The sequence below is a fragment of the Eschscholzia californica genome, unplaced genomic scaffold (assembly GCF_041429995.1).
Source record: "Eschscholzia californica isolate CP2 unplaced genomic scaffold, dmEscCali1.0.p SCAF_5, whole genome shotgun sequence".
NCBI lineage: Eukaryota > Viridiplantae > Streptophyta > Magnoliopsida > Ranunculales > Papaveraceae > Eschscholzia > Eschscholzia californica.
Window position 1 is genome coordinate 44,423,101 of NW_028238472.1, and position 17,155 is coordinate 44,440,255.

Sequence of the window (17,155 nt, forward strand, 5' to 3'; positions counted from 1 at the left end):
AAGACTTGAGCTCAGATCATCCGATCGGCTCAAGCTTGTTTTGAGACGGTTTGGGCACAGTTCAAGTTCTGTTAAAGTTATTTACACTGCACTGTAACAACTTTTTTGATCGACTAGACCATGTATAGCTAATGATGTTCTATTAATGCCTCTTTTCATTCCAGATTAATAGAATAGAGTATGTGCACTCCAAAGGGTTTCTGCATCGGGATATCAAACCTGATAACTTTCTCATGGGCCTTGGTCGCAAAGCAAATCAAGTAATTCTTATTGGCATCCATTTGTTTTTCTAAATGTTAATTTGATATTTAGGAAGTTTTTATATTTAGACTTTCATGTTTCTTTATGTAGGTGAATAAGAAAATTATCTCTTTTTGTATGTTCTTTAGGTCTACATCATAGATTTTGGACTTGCTAAACGATACCGGGAATCTACAACCAACCGCCATATTCCTTACAGGTATTCTTGTAATGATTTCCACAACCGATCTTCTATGTACTGCCTCTATCAATCACCAGATTTAATGTTTCCAACTTTTGCCTTCATCTTACCAGAGAGAACAAAAATTTAACAGGAACTGCTCGTTATGCAAGCTGCAATACTCATCTTGGCATTGGTACGTAAAAAGTTGACTTTTTGGTTCTTCAAAATTTTATTAGAAGTAGCCATTCTCATTTTAGTCTTATGTGTATAGAACAAAGTCGAAGAGATGATTTGGAGTCCCTTGGTTACGTTCTTCTGTACTTTCTGAGGGGAAGGTATTAGCTCTGTCTTACCAATTTGATGTATTAATTATTAGTTATCAAAACTGAAATACAGTGTTTCTGGGTTAGCTTTGCTATCTGCATTTACCCGATCTTGACATGTTTGCACGCAGCCTTCCATGGCAGGGACTAAAAGCTGCAACAAAGAAGCAGAAATATGACAAGATATGCGAGAAGAAGTTATCAACTCCTATTGAAGTATGCACTTAACACAATAAACATGTTCTGATTATTGACTACTTAATCTTGTTCGACTCGTGTTTGATATAATGTGTTGTTGCCATGATTTTCCAAAAGGTTTTATGCAAGTCTCACCCAGCAGAGTTTGCATCATACTTCCATTATTGCCATTCTTTGACATTTGATCAACGTCCAGATTATGGATTCTTGAAGCGGCTGTTCCGTGACTTGTTTGCTCGTGAAGGTATGTTGGATAAGCTTTTGCTCCTAAATTCAGACTTACTAGTTTACTTGGAAAAGTCGCATCTGTTTCAATGTTTAGAGATGAGATTCTATTCGTGTTTATGTTAGAAGTATGTTACGAAAGTCGCCAATTTACATCAAAGAAAATATGTCAGTAGTAAACTAAATAGTTTTTCACCGTGTCTGATTTCCATGATGTTATCTAGAAGAGAAAAGAAAAGATGGTCTTTGTTGGACGATTGTTGTTTTTTTGTATCTCCGAATTTATTGCATATTTATAGAGCTTCGTTGTTTCATTTATATCTGCAGGGCATGATTTTGACTACGTATATGACTGGACAATCCTAAAGTACCAGCAAGCTCAAAAGACAAAGATTCAGCCTCGAGTATCTGTTAGTACTCAAATTTTGTTAACTCAAAAGTTATTTTCTTTGTTTACCTACTGTTCTTTCAATTGGGATTTGAAATTCGAGGAAAGATTAGTAATACGTGAATCTCTTTCATGAGCTCTAACACTTATGTTCTTAAATTTCAAACATTGGTATTATTTTTGTAAGTATTAAACATATATCTCACGGTAGTCTTACTCTTAGCTGCTTTTACTGAATCTGACTGACACTGGTCCTGTTTTGAATACATAGCCACCTGCTGGAGCAACAGGCGGTCGAGCAATGGCAGTAGATGTTAGCAAGCGTAAAGGTAAAAGTTGTAGCACTATTCAAGAAGAAATGCTCACTTAATATTTAATTATTTATTTATAACTTTTAGGGGGATTGAGGCCAGCCGCCAGTGTTTATTAGGAAATTTGGGCTCATGGCTTGTAATTTGTAAGTAATTTTCCGATCCTGTTACTTCAGGGGGAAATGACGCTTCTTTTTCAGGAGAGGTTACTGAGAGAATTTCATCTGGTAATGGTGGTCGCCCTGGCATAAGAATGCAGTTTAGATCACAAGCGGAGAAGAACCCAAGTTCAGCCAATCCTATTGAGAATACTGTAAGTAATTGTATCTTACATTCGAAAACTATCCCTTTGTTAATATAAAAAATATTCATCTCTATATATCAATATGCTATTAGGTCGGTGGATGCTAGTTTTACCGCTAGTGTTAGAAGAATTTACTGATAGGCCGTTCTATATCGTGCTTTAGGATTTCAGAGGTCATCTTGAGGGTCTTTTGGTCTGTTAACTCCAATATTCAAATATTGTTGGTAAACTAAGTGAGTTTTAGTTATTTTAGTTACTAATAGTTTTATTTTAACTTGCTTGAACTTAATTTCCTTTTTTGTTGATTTTTGATTTTTGATTGTTGAAGAAGTCGGGCAACTTTGCTGAAAATGTTCGTGCACCATCTAGCACATTTGCTGTAGCTGGTTCTTCCAAGAGACCTACGCTACCAGACAATGTGCCAACTGACACTTCCAACTTTGGACCTGCACCAGGGAGTAGAATTGGTCAATCAAGTAGCTGGTTTCCATCTCTACGACGTAATTCTTCTGCGAAATGATCGGTAGGAAAATTGTTCGTATAACTTTAGAAACTATTTTTAATTAGTCAGCTTTCGGACATTCATTTTCGATCACTGGTGGAAGCAGAATTTTATGTATTATATATATATATATATGTATACGCATATTAATATCGGTTTGGTGGAGCTGAACCTTCATCTTGTTTCTTCAGAAAGGGACCGAAAGGAGAGGGAATCACTGAATACACATATGCACAAGAGGCTCTGAAACTGTGAAGAAAACTAACTTGTTCAAGACCCTTTCAGGGTTCCAGTTCACATTACATAGTTTTGGAAAAAATGCAATTACCGACACTCTTGATGAAGTTAAAAAGATATTTGAGTAAAAGTTCAGAGCATTCGACATAACAGAATTATAAAGTTTTCTTGTTAAAGTGTAACATGAGTGAAGAGTTTTCTTCATTCTCTTGTTAATAGGGTTTCATACAGTTAAAAAGTTCCTTCTGTGTTGTTGTCTTCAGTATTAACCATAATCAAGTTATATTCCAGCATCTAGTAGAACAGAACAAAAAGAAAACCTCGAGAATTTCAGACAGATGCTCGGAATCGATGTAAAGGTAGAGATTCTTGTGACTTTGCTCTTTTCCATCAAGAATTGGAAGTTGATATTCTTCTTAGTATTTAAACTCTACAGGGGGGCCTTCCTAGTTTTCGATCAAAATCTGTTCTTTAATATTCATATCCGGATTGCAACTAAATGTATTTAGTGATGTATATGCAGGTTACCCGTTTTGGAATCTAGTGTCGGGATTAATTCCGATGGTGAGTTTTGGATTTGTGAGGATTATGGTAGTTCATTATAGTCATCCATGAAGAAAGTAATATCCTTACAAGTATAGCTTCTGCTAATCCTTACTAAGAAAACAATTGGGTTTTCTGCAAACCCTCTTTCAGCTGTATTGGCCCTGGTACATTTCTACTTCAATTTTTTGAGGGCCCAATTCTGTACTAAGCCCATCTCCAGCATTTCTAGAGATTTTCGAAATTAACACATAGAGAGTCAAAGTGATTGTTGATCTTGCTTTCTGCTCCTTTTAACCTACCAGTCCTCATGTAGGAGTAAGCAAAAAATGGCTGAACTTGTCAAATGGACTTATCGGTTAGGGAGCCAAACTAAACTGTGAGAGATTAATTTGAGAGAGCTAAACTAAACGGAGTCGAGTTGATTTGGTAACCTATCTGGGAAATAGATCATCTTCGAGTAGATATCCATTTATACAGTTCTATATTATTTTATAGATGAACCTATGGTCAGCTACTCGGCTTACAACCACAAATAGACAATCTCTTGGAGCCTTAAGTGGAATAGTTTGCGGATTTAAGTTGTAAACCTAAGCAAAATGGGTTACTTGGAGGCACCTCCAAGTGCTAGTACTGTGCCCTTTGGCAGTGAAAATTAGAACATTTTTTTTAATATAATGGAAGTACTTTTTCTCATTGAGTTGTTTGGATTCTAAATCAATGTATCTAGATTTTGATGATGACTACTGTGCTAGAGGTGGTAGTGATGCTGGTGGTGTGTGTGGTGATTGACACTCTACTAGTGTCGGAGTTTTGGAGGTATAGTGATAGAGGTATGGTGATAGTTGAGATGTGGTAGTGGAGGGAAAGGTGGAGGTTGGGGTGTGGACGTGTGGTGATGGTGGGCGTATGGCGGTTGTGGTGGAAATAAGGTGGCGGCGGAGGCACACTGGTGGTGGTGTGTGGTGGGGCCGTTTGACACCAAAAGAGAAAAAATTGAGAAAGAAGACAAGTTGAAGAACAAGTTATTGTGAAAAGACTTTGCATATTGTATCATCTTAACTCCTAATGCTACGTGACTTTACATAATATGCTTACATATTCTATACACTTTTTCGTACTCAAATATAACCTTTCATATTGTGATATGATTGAATTATAACTTATTTGGTTTTATTTGTTAATAATAAGGAATATAATTTTACAACAGTTTGTTATATATGTTATGAATATAAAATACGTTAGCATAGACCAACGTAGTACAATATGAAATGTATATAAAACAAATTAGTATAAACCAACGTAATACAATATGAAAATGTAGAAAAATTGTGAGATGCTAGACACAAATAGCATATGAAAGTCACATTTCATTATAGACATTTTTTCTAGAATATCTGTTCGTTGTGAACCATCATACGCTGTTTGACGTTTCATAATACGTTACAAATAACGAGGTGAAATTGAGTTTTTATGACAAACAGATTCGTGATTCAATTTTTTTCAGCTCGGCTGTTAGGCCTATTTTTAGGATTTGTAGTTGGTCAATGTCTCTAACTTAATAATCACTATATCGTGCTCACAAATCATCGAGTAGAATATTTCTTCTTGACCTTGTACAAAATGGCCCTTTATCGAAAACCTTGATTTTGAGATTTTTTTTTTGTGAACTCTTAAAAGGGCCTGAAATCCAACAACATAGATTCTAGAATCCGTCAAACTAATATTTTTTATATTTTTCTAAATTCAATAACCATGAATTCTATCTCCTCTTAGAATGGAACTCGAGACTTCAAGAATTCTGAAATTTATGTCACCCACCACCTTCTGGTGTAGTGGTTGGACACCCCTCTTAAGTCTATGTGGTCGTGGGAACGAGTCTTGGTGGAAGCAGTTTGCCATCAAGATTTATCTCATGTAACTTAAGTAATATCTATTAAATAATATAATAAATTTGTCAGGCTTTAGAACCCTTTCATCTTGTTGGGTTTTAGGTCTCTTTCATTATGGTTTGTTAAATTAGGCGGTTATTGTGCTCATCACATCTTCATGATGTATCTATGCCTTATAACGACTAACGTAGATCGTAGTCGATTTCTCAAAAAAAAAAAAAAAATTGAAATTTATGTCACGCTATCAATCACTTGTACAACCAAGTGTTTTTTTTTTTAGAAATTGACTACGATCAACGATAGTCATTATATTTGGTATTGATACATCAAAGATATGATAAGCTCGATAACCGCTCATTTAAACTCTTACAAGACCGGGGCTATAACCAAATGTTGAGTTGAGATCCATTCTTATTGTAAGTGTAATTGTTGGAAGAGGGATTGAGCCATTGGTCCAAAAGGGGGGCCAAAATGAAAATTTCACCCAAAGTTGCCTAAAAATGAAAGGGAGGTCCAATGTGTCAGTTTGGGGGTCAAAATTACGTAAAGGGCCCTTAGAAAATAAAGTATTTACCGTTCATGCCATCGAAAATTCTCGGGAAACGATTTTTTTTTCTGAAAATTATTTTATTTACTGGTAAAAAAATTTGAAAATTTGGGCGGGAATTTGAAATTTCGTTTGAAAATTTCAAAACTTCGAAAAAAAAAATTTGTGACCGGGAAATTATTTTATTTACTGGAAATTTTTTTCTGTACTAGACACTTTTGCTGGGCGGGAATTTAAAATTTTCAAAAAAATTTCAAAATTTGCCCGGAAATTTAAAATTGGGCGGGAATTTGAAATTTCGTTTGAAAATTTCAAAACTTCGAAAAAAAAAATTTGAGACCGGGAAATTATTTTATTTACTGGAAATTTTTTTCTGTACTAGACACTTTTGCTAGGCGGGAATTTAAAATTTTCAAAAAAATTTCAAAATTTGCCCGGGAATTTAAAATTTTCAAAAAAATTTGATATTTTGGCCGGGAATTTGAAATTTCGTTTAAAAATTTGAAAATTTCGAAAAAAAGATTTCGTTTGAAAATTTCAAAAAAATTTGAAAATTGGAATTTTTTGTGTAAGGGAAATTATTTTATTTACCGGGAAGAGATGGTTTGCTGGGCGGGAATTTGAAATTTCGTTTTCAAATTTTCAAAAAATTTTGAAACTTTGAATTTTTCGTATACTGGTAAATTATTTTATTTACCAGACATTTTTTTTTTCAGGGAAACGTCAGCATGTCCCGTCCAAGGGCAAGAGGGGAATAAAAAAAAAAAAATCTGACATTTGGACCTGCAACTAATTTTTGGGCAAGAGTGGATTTTTTTTGGGTTTACCCCCCACTTTTTGGACCCCTGGCTCAAAAGTCCTTGTTGGAACAAGTATCAACTATACGAGAACAGAGTTGTCATTTTAACCAAACACCCGAGGTTCACATTCTTACTCGGTACAGTGAACAGTTCCACTCTCGCTTCAGCACACGAAGGCAAGAACAAACCATACAGATGTTCGCTGGCGCGCGCAGGTCTTTCGTTAGGTCAACCTCTCTCTCTCTCTAGATTTTCTCTTTCTAGACTCATTCATAAGTCATTGTTCTTCTATTTATATTTCTCTCTCATATAATCTTCACAGAATCGATCGTGTTTATAAACTCGCAAATTCATGTCTTCCTTCTTCTGAACCAGCAGTACTCTTTAAGGTTAATTTGTTTTCTCCAACTCAAAATCAGTTGTTTTCCCCCTTTTAAATGGGTTATTCATAACAGACTATTTTCTTTTATAGGGTTACAAAGAATATCATGGATTAAGTTTTGTTAAGATTAGTATGGATTTACACAAGAAGCAAAAAACTGTTTGGAAACCAGTTTCAACTCAAGCTACTCCTACAATTTCACTCTCTTCTCATGAAGGTTGGTTTCATTTCAGAGCACCAATTTTGGGTTTTGATGAATTATTGATACTTCTCAATATGAAAATGATTCTGGGTATGTCATTTATTATGTTTTTATGAAGTCTAATGTTTGCTAATTTTATGATGCTTCATTTTTGGCAGAGGAAGGGAAATTTGAGGTTGAAAGTTCAGGTCTGGAAGTGGAGGTTGTGACTGATGAAAGTTCAAAGGTTGGAGTTGAAGTTAATGTTAGCACTTCTAAGGTTGAAGATTATGCAAAGAATCTTGAAACAACACGTAAGCGTGTAGATATACTAAGTACTGGAGGTTCGGGCAGAGATGGAGGATCAAGAACTTCTGCAGTTAATGAGGCTGGAAAATACTCAGTTTCAGTGGAGGTAATTCGATATGTACGATTTATTTGGAAATTATTATGTAAATTAATGTTGGTGGACTACCCACATAGATTGTGAAAGGGAAAAGCCTCACCTCTTAAACTAGCTTTTGGGATGAGAGAGGCCCAAAACCACCCATCACTGGTATCAGAGTCTAGGATAAACCAAGTCTTAGCCAAATAATCTATTGAAGTTATGTTTGGAGAGATTGTCGGGATAATCCCACATTGGTTGTGGAAATGGCAGATGGTCAGTTCATAAGTGTGAGAGAAAACACTTGTCTCTTGACCTAGCTTTTAGGGGTAAAAGAGACCCATCACCCATGATCATTCAACATGCGTTTTATTGTGTAATTACCTCCCATTCACACATTATGAGGTCAGATTATTTGGACTCTACACATTCACGTGTACATATATAGGATATTATTCAATTTGATCTCTTCTACCAACTTGATCACTTTTGAAAGCAATGAGTTGGGTCTCTTGTGTAGGTAGCTCCTTCTTTGGTCCGTTTCGTGATAGGAAAAGGGTAATACTCCTACCCACCTTATAGTTTTTCTGGTTTAGATTGTTATTTTTTTCCACTTAAACAAGTAAATTCCAGTCTTTTTGAGCTTGTGATTCTTTTTCTGGATTTTTTTTCCTGTAGTGGATCAACGCAGAAAGAAATCGAGAGAGAGACTGGCGTAAAAATCATTTTCCCTTCTTCTAGGAAGGATAGTTCTGTTGGTAAGATACTATTATCCAAAATCAGTCATGTTAGCATTTAACAACTTGTGCTCCCTGTTTTTTGTAACTTAAAGTTACAAGCTAATTTTTTTTTTTCACACTTCCGTCCACCGAACTGGAACCACTTGAAGAGACAGTTATGAAGAATCATTAATCACTAAGAGTTGTAATGTTTGTCGTTAGATATCGTTCTTCCTTGATGTTTGTGCATTTCTCAGCAATTGGTAATTCTTCTTATCGTGGTCGTTAGCTCGGAAGATTTAAAATTATAGAGTGATCATGTTTTTGGTTCGAGTATAGCGTTAAAAAAGATAAAACATGACTCTGAACGTCACATTCCATTATTTCAATGTATGACATGTTCTGCAGTAACATTTAATTTCATACCCTGTGATTCCATAAAATTTTCAATCTCTGACGTTCATATAGTTTATTATGACAGTTATTAAAGGTGACTCCATGGAATGTGTAAACAAAGCTTCGGAGAGAATACAAGTCATTCTTGAGGAGGTGAATTGCTTGTCCTTTCATACTGTATTTCATTTTGTTTAGAAGGGGGTGGAAGATACGAGTTTTCAATGAATTACAAGCACAATTTTTTTGTTATGTTTTTGCGACGTGACATGTTTCAATTCAGAAATCGAAATACTCAGAGACTCTGCATTTTAATAGAAATCTTTATATCTTTAGGATCAAGTGAGATAATTAATTGAGTGCTACCTACATCCTTTGCATTGAGTGTTAAACTTCTTAACTTACGTATTTTAATTTCAGGCAGTAAAAAGCCCAACTCTTGATTACTCCCACTTCATATCACTTCCATTGGCTATCTACCCTGAACTGGTAGACAAGCTTCTCAAATTTCAGAGTTCCATACTCGAAGGTGGTGATTCTAGTAAGAACAAAAATCAGGTTGGCGAATCAGATGGTGATTCTGATGAAGGCCGTGCCGATGGTAATCTGTTAGAGAAAGGGGATGATGTTTCGGATAAGCTTAAAGTTGAAGATAAAAATGATCAAGTTAAAGTGGAGATTAATAAAATACCTCTCGTCAGTTATCCATCAAAATCATCAAATTCGACTACCTTATCTGGTAAGTAGCAGGCACCTGTTTACTCTATCTAAAATCTGAATCCAGTGGTGGATCTACACAGGGGAGGTGTGGTGCTGGGGTCTACAGCTCTCCTCAACCCCATGTGGATCCTATACAACTTCGATAAAAAGGTTGAAAGCTAAGGCTCTGCCCTCCCTACACTCAGGCTCGAGTCCCATCGGCTAACTTGTTTCTGTAACTATGTTTAGAACTTCTTGGATTTTAGCTATAAAGTAATCAATCATGTTGAAAAGTATTTAGTTACTTGGTAACATAATTCTAATTTCCGTGATTTTGGGATCGGTACTAATTCACCAGTTTAGTTTAGTTACTTTTGGAGAACTTTGCTTTACATAAGTTTGAACACAATTAGAACTTCGATGTAAGGTCTCTACAACTTTAGAGGCAGGCGGAAATATGTTCTGAACCCGCCACTGTTTGAAACTACTATTTCTTGGTTTTTCTAAATATGGCCCTTGATTTCTTTCTTGTTGGCGGTTCGTTGGTATTGGAACTCTATTTGGTTTGTATTATCTGTACTTACATACAAAGAGAGTATTATCTCAAACCAGATCAGTCCACTTTTCTTCAATCTCATTCATGTAAACCTTTTATTATTTGAATTGCTTTTACCATCTAACCTTTTACCCGTAATTCTATGTCTTCTACAGATTTAGGAATAGACAAATCCATATTCATTAAACCAAAAACGTTTCACTTAACTGTACTCATGCTAAAGTTGTGGAACAAGGAACGAGTCGCAGCTGCCACCGCGGTTTTGGAGGTAAAGTCGTGTTAATACAAGTGAATATTGGCCGAATTTGGATTTTTGAACAATACATTGTGCTATGTTTTTGGTGCAGAGAATTTTTCTAAAAGTCATCGATGCTTTGGAGAATCGACCAATTTCTGTCAGGCTCAAAGGGTTGGTAAGATTCTTCTCTCAAATAATTAGTAACCCAATACTAATTGTATATATAACGCTATGTTGTGATGAATATCCCAAGACTTTTTTTTTTATATATGTGGGGAGGGATATAAACAGAGTAATTACTTTATGTCATTTCAGGAGTCCATGAGAGGTTCACTAGCAAAAGCCCGAGTTTTATATGCACCAGTCGAAGAAATTGATGGGGAGGGTCGCTTGTTACGGGCGTGTCGTATCCATTGACACTTCTGATATCTTAATTTTTATTTTATTTCTCTTGTGCTATAATTCACTAAAAATGATTTGAGATTTCTTCTACATTTCATTCTACAAAGCCATCATCTTAATTTTCCTGAACTTTTCTAGAAGTCATAATTGATGCTTATGTTGAAGCTGGTCTTGTGCTTGAGAAAGATGCTCGGCATACATTGAAGGTAAATCTTCTATCTCTTTAGTCTTTACCTCAACCTTCACTAAACAATCAAACGTTTTTCTCGCCATAAGTCATTAATGAATTAGATGGTCTGCACAAACCTCGACTTGTCTCGACCTTTTCCTAAGCAGTGGCACTAGCATTTCATTCTGCATCTGGCATAGCAGTTCTGTAGTCCCTCTATATCAATTTTCATTATGTGGTCTGAAGCTAAATTGCTAGTTTCTAGTTATGCGTATCTAGTGTGAGGACTTCTATTTTTTTTTTTTTTTGGGTCATGATAACAATACAATAATGTGTTTGAAGTAAGAGAAACCAATGATATAACAATTGTTATTCTCCTAAATTTCAGTTGCATGCGACCGTGATGAATGCCCGACACAGGAAAGGGTGATTAATCTTACTCTTTCATTCTTTTATATTCCTATATCTGTTTATTACTACTCATCGACACTCTCCTGTTAAGAGAGAATTAAACCATAGCTAAAATATGTGAAATTTGTTACTATTCAGGAAGATAAGAGCGAAAAGGTTTGAGTCATTCGATGCACGGAACATAATGGAACAATACGGAACAGAAGAATGGGGTGAGTATCTGATTCGTGAAGCCCATCTTTCGCAGAGATTTTACTTTGATAAAAGTGGGTACTACCATTGTTGTGGTTCTATTCCTTTCCCTAAGCAGAATCAAGTTGATTGATTCAGTTTTGAATGAGACGTCAAAATCTTCAGTTGCAGGAAAAGAACAAATAGATTTTTGTTTGTAAGACTTCGGATCTGTTTGCTTTCTTGTATGTTACTCGGTATTTGTTTGCTGCTTTGTAAATCTGTCAGGGATTTGTGACCTTTGAATGCTTGGAGATTTTATACCATCTGTAAGTGCTGAAATTTCCTGCCAAACCTTAACTTTTAATGGTCAGAGTTTCATAATTTGTAAAAATTGTTATTCTGAGATTTTGTTCACTGTTGGAAAGTTTTAGTTGGTAGGCATTTTCAGGGGTGAGGTTCAGTAAGTAAACCTAACTTTATTATTGTATAGGAGCATCTCCAATGTCAACAAGGGCTAGGTCAGGTGGTTGTTCATGTACTCTAAAAATTTGAAAGTCACATGTTCGATTTACGGTGAAATCTAACATTTACTGAGTTGTGTTAAAAAGGTATAAATAAAATAAAGATAGAAATGAGTTTTCGTGTCTCTACTATGGTCTTTGGGGTCTTTATATGCTCTTTAGTGTCTAAGAAATCTTTTATGGTGGTCGTTATCGTGTTATTGAACGCCTTCAAGTCCAAGATATCTTTGAAGATGGCAATTATTGAATTTTTTCCATTCATGATTAATTTATGATGTACATCCTATTGAATGTAATTAACTCTTGGAGTCTTTGTGAAAAAAAAAAATATAAATGCAAGATTCAATTTAATATTGGTGGCTAATATATGGACACTAAAATATGTTATGTGGACAACAATTTTCAGACCTGTTGCAAGTCAACTGTGTTTGATTTTGTTGACTTAGGTGCTGTTTGTTTTTTGAAAAAATTCAGATCTGAAATCTGAATTGATCCCAATTCAGATTTCAGATGTTTGTTTTTCTTATTTAAGAAAATCTGAATGGTTGACTGAAAAAAGTCCATGTCTGAAATTGCTGAAAATAGTCCCCAATTTTCAGACTTCCATACAAGTCTGAAACAAAGTGCATCATCTGAAATGAGTCAAAATGACCTTCATGCCCACCATTTATTAGAAATCTTCTCTCAAGTATTTAACCACACCACCAACACAAGCACAAACCAACGCCAGCTCCGCCGCCCATACCACTACCACCACCACAAACCAATGCCGGCTCCACCGCCCATACCGACCAACAACAACAACCATCAAATCACCACCACCAACAACAACAACAACCATACAATCACCACCACCACCAACTATACAGTCATCACCACCGTTAACTATACAGTCACCACCACCAGAAATCCCCAACACAATCAGAAAATAGGCCACCACATGAGGAAGATCAGGGTTGTTATTGATAAGATTGGGAGATTTTTCTTGATTAATCAAGAGGGTTTTTTACTTGAAATTATTGATGTTTTGCCACAACTGAGAAGACCCATCACCACAAGGTGTTGTTGATGATGAAAGAAGAGGTACACCACCACCGATTACCAATGCGGTGGCGTAAGTTGAAGAGTTGTTGCCGGAATTGTTAATTGACTGGTGGTTCTGGTCAGAAATGAATGGATCATGATGAAGATGGTGAAATGAAGAAGCAGGGGCGACAAATAGTACGTCGCTCCGAAGACCTACCATACCCATTTCGTGTAAAACTGGAAGGTTGTAGTTAATTGATCGAAATGAAGATGACTAAATACCATAGCCGCCACCACCACCGCCACCACCACCGCCACCACCACTTACTACTATTCATCGATCTACAGTTAGAGAGAGAAGGCAAGACGAAACCCTTACCAATCAACTGTTAGAGAGAGAGAAATAGAGATCGAAATAGAGAAATAGAGATCTACTTGCCGAACTGTTCTGTAGAGATTGAGTGCAGTTTGTAGAGATGGAGAAAGAGGAACTTTTAGGGTTTTCTTTTCTGTGATAGAGTTGGAGAAAGAGGGGGAGAGGGATTAGGGTTTTTTATGTGGGAGAAGGAGTAAATAGAGATTAGGATTTTGTTTGTCCAAAATATCAAATAGGGTTATAAATGTCAAATTTTTATTTCAGACCTAATATTTCAGATGAAAAAACAAACATGCTAACTTGTAAAATTGTTCAGCGTATTCAGATTCAGCAAATTCAGTTCAGCAAATTCAGATTCAGCAAATTCAGATTCAGACACAAGAAAAAAAACAAACAGCACCTTATACTTGCGAGGAGGACACAACTATAAGGCCCTAACCGTTAAAACAATAATCTTTCAAAGGACCGTAAACAAATAGAATAGATTAAAAATAGAAGATCATGAAACCTAATTTAATTTGGAGAATTCATTTGTTGCTGCCTTGATCACGGGATGTGTAAATTTTGCTGGTATAAAAGAAATTGGGTAAATGATCAGGTCCCCAAAAAATATCCACCCAAAACACACAATTATCAGACTAACAAAGGTTGGAAATGGAACTAAAACAATCATAATCTTGATTTAAATACTTCATGAACACTAGAATCTCCGGTTAGTTTGTTATGGCTAAGATCAGGTTGTTGAATTTGAGAACATGGTAAATGTGAAGGAAAGTTTCCTGTGATTGAATTATTAGGTAGATTCAAGGATACAATATTTCCAAGAGAAATTGAGGGTTACAAAAGGGACTCATATTGTCAACACTGGGTTGTCAAAGTTGTTTGAAGTGTTGACATACATTTCCAGGAGAAATTGAAGGTTATAAAAGAGGGTCATTTTGTCAACCCTTGGTTGTCCAAGTAGTAAATTTCCAATCTCTCATAAAAAAAAAAAGTAGTAAATTTCCAAAAAATAAGGAGTCATTTTAGGTCGATTTGAAGGTCAATTTTTTTCAAAGACCTCATTGAAGTTAGGGCTTTTCGATTCATTGCATAGATATGAAGCAACAACCGTAGATTTGACTAGACTAAACTAGGTTTTATGCAGGGCCGGTCCTGAGATTTGGGAGGCCCGAAGCGAGTATTAAAAATGTGGCCTACACTCATTGTACTAGAAAAAATTGTATATCGAAACCTTATAAGTTTTCCTTGCACAAAATATGAGGACGTAACACTTATGTTTATAACTTGTAATCTAAATCGAACGATCTGATTTAGTTACCTGAAATCGGCTCGGGTTCGGGGAGAAACCTCGCCTGACCTTCGTCGATCTCCCGATCAAGGGGTTCAACGTCGGTGCTTATGGCGATAGTGTCGGTTGTGGTTTAATGGTGGTTGTGGTGGTGGTTTAATAATGATGGTGGTTGTGGTGTTGAGGTTTAGTAATGGTGGTGGTTGTGGTGTTGAGGTTCAGTAATGGTGGTAGTTGTGGGAGTACGGTGGTAGAGGGTTTAGTAATTGTGGTGGTGGTAGTGTTGGTACAATAGTGTAGGTTTAGTAATCGTGGTGGTGGTAGAAGGATCAACTAAAGTAATTAAAAAAATTATACTTTAATTATGGTGGTTGTGATGTTGAAGTTTAGTAATGGTGGTTGTGATGTTGAAGTTTAGTAATGGTGGTGGTGATGTTAGTGGAGGTAGGGTGGTAGAGGTTTAATAATTGTGGTGATGGTAGTGGAGGTTTTAGTAATCGTGGTGGTGGTGGTAAAGAAGTGGACTAAAGCAACTTAAAAAAAATATAAAATTTAAAAAGAAATATGCTTATGGTTGAGTTTGAACTTGGGTTGTTGGACTTCTAAGTTCATTTTCTACCATTTGGGCAAAGTACGCTACTTATTTTTTATGTGAACTTTTTATAAACATAACCTGAACTGGGGGTCCTTAATCCTTCTATGTATGAGGCCCTTTGGCCCTGAGGGCCCGAAGCGAGGCTTTGCCTGCTTGCACCCCAGAGCCGGCCCTGGTTTTATATATTGAACTCAAGCTCATTGTTCATCAATTTCTCCCACAATTTCTCTCTCTACAAATTAAATAAGCTCATTGGTGATGAAGAAAGATGAATATGTGCTACATAGGGTTTGAGGAAGAAGAAAAGCGAGAGGAAATATATTGTAATAATGTCCCCTATAAAATTGTTGTCCACGTAAGATTTCTAATTTTATCATTTGTCCACATAAGATATTTGATTGTCCACATAAGATATCTGATTGTCCACATATTGGTCACCTTAATATTTGAGATTTGTTTGGAGGACGATAATTGTTTACACAAATATTTTCTGAAATCTATTTTCTTTTAAGTAATTTTAAGGTTTCTGGAGTTATACATTAGAGATGTCTTTAGAGAAGAGGATTTCAATAGGGGTGCCTCTATAGGCGCCTCCCCTAATTGCTGTAGGGGCCTCCCTCTGTTGGCGCCTCCCCTATCGTACCAAAAGGCTCCTCCCGCACCTCTTCTTATTTTCTTTTTTCATACTTTTCTTTCTCTTTCTACTTTCAGAAATGGGCGATCCATCTAAAATGCTTATTGTTCTTGAAAGAAAGATCAAACAAATTTGAGATTAGTGGTTTGAATAGATCAGAATAAGTGATTGATCTATCATTTGAAGAGATCAAATATTAATTAGTGATATTTCAAATGCTAAAACCCTAGAACCAGGTATCGAAATAATTGATGCTATGATAATTCTTAGAAGTGCTTCTTGGATTTGTCTCTGTTCATTACTACACACACTAAATTGATGCTAAAAACCCTCTGTATGGGAGGCGCCAACAGAAGGAGGCCCCTACAGCAATTAATGCAGGCGCCTATAGAGGCACCCTTTCAATAGTTCTATAAGAAAAGAGAAGCTAAATTCAGACTTGACAAATATAATAATTAGGGCGTCTCCAATGCGAAAATTATTAAAGATTTTGTTAATGTTCCGTGTTAAGTTTCAACTAAGATTTCAATCAAGATTTTCAATCGTATAATGCAAAAAAGGGATCTTACAAACAAAACTCAGAAGAAATATTGTTCACCTACGAGACATGACACTTCTTCTCAAGAAATTTAATTATTTTAGATAAATATGAAGTCTTTATTTTTGTTGGTTTAAATTTTAAAAAGAATAAGTTTAGGCAACTACATGTAGCTTAAGATGATAATATGTAAATAACGCGTCCTCTGAAGACATTTGTATTTAACTATTGCCACATTTTCATCGAAATTCAAATTGAGTATTACATTGGAGAGATTAGAAAAAAAAATTTACATGACATTCAAATTTTCTAAAATTGAGTGTTAGCATTGAAAATATCTACCTTCTTGTTTTCGTTTTTTTTATTCTTTGGGTGTACTAAAAAATAATCGAGCTTGACAAATACAAAATGTCAAGTCTATTGTCTCTCTACTTTGTTTATATTAAAACTAGCCGTCCTCCACGTCAACTACTTGGGTTGGTTTTCCTCCAACACTAGAGGATATTATGGGTTGTCTTAGCCGGAAGAAGGGAAATGGCTGTTAATTATGATGGAGTTGAAGGAAAAAAAACAACTTATTCACTTGTAGTTTTAGATGTGGAACATGTGATTAAGAGGTTTCAATGGAAGGTTGATGGTCTATCAGAATCGATTGCCAAAATTTGTGGACACAACTAATGACTTTTGTTAGGCAAAATTAGCTAGTCAACCCAACTATCTTTTCACGATCACTCCCAATGAAAAGTTTAAATATGTATGTACTAATTTGCA

The 17,155-nt window shown here is 35.7% G+C and overlaps 2 protein-coding genes across 8 annotated transcripts in view; both read left to right on the plus strand.

The window, feature by feature from the left end:
- LOC147539561 (casein kinase 1-like protein 3) overlaps positions 1 to 17,155 on the plus strand; it is a 58,366-nt gene that overhangs the window by 1,482 nt on the left and 39,729 nt on the right. For 3 of the 7 annotated variants that reach the window (XM_086644846.1, XM_086644848.1, XM_086644847.1), the window contains 8 exons: positions 165 to 260; positions 390 to 460; positions 556 to 617; positions 696 to 759; positions 879 to 963; positions 1,063 to 1,189; positions 1,498 to 1,580; positions 1,830 to 1,887. In XM_086644846.1, the coding sequence (XP_086500972.1) occupies positions 165 to 260; positions 390 to 460; positions 556 to 617; positions 696 to 759; positions 879 to 963; positions 1,063 to 1,189; positions 1,498 to 1,580; positions 1,830 to 1,887 (646 nt within the window). Of the gene's footprint in view, positions 1 to 164; positions 261 to 389; positions 461 to 555; positions 618 to 695; positions 760 to 878; positions 964 to 1,062; positions 1,190 to 1,497; positions 1,581 to 1,829; positions 1,888 to 2,045; positions 2,183 to 2,501; positions 2,697 to 2,866; positions 3,272 to 3,435; positions 4,602 to 17,155 lie in introns of those variants that run through there. The other 4 variants (XR_015226435.1, XR_015226436.1, XR_015226437.1 and 1 more) reach the window with 2 other exon arrangements.
- LOC147539562 (Putative eukaryotic LigT) lies at positions 5,687 to 11,806 on the plus strand. The gene is made up of 15 exons (XM_086644851.1): positions 5,687 to 5,775; positions 6,752 to 6,921; positions 7,017 to 7,083; positions 7,167 to 7,293; positions 7,437 to 7,672; positions 8,163 to 8,200; positions 8,321 to 8,400; positions 8,843 to 8,910; positions 9,175 to 9,493; positions 10,165 to 10,277; positions 10,357 to 10,422; positions 10,563 to 10,653; positions 10,788 to 10,855; positions 11,207 to 11,244; positions 11,368 to 11,806. The coding sequence occupies exons 2-15, from the start codon at positions 6,890 to 6,892 to the stop codon at positions 11,552 to 11,554; spliced, it is 1,530 nt and encodes a 509-aa protein (XP_086500977.1). The 5' UTR covers positions 5,687 to 5,775; positions 6,752 to 6,889; the 3' UTR covers positions 11,555 to 11,806.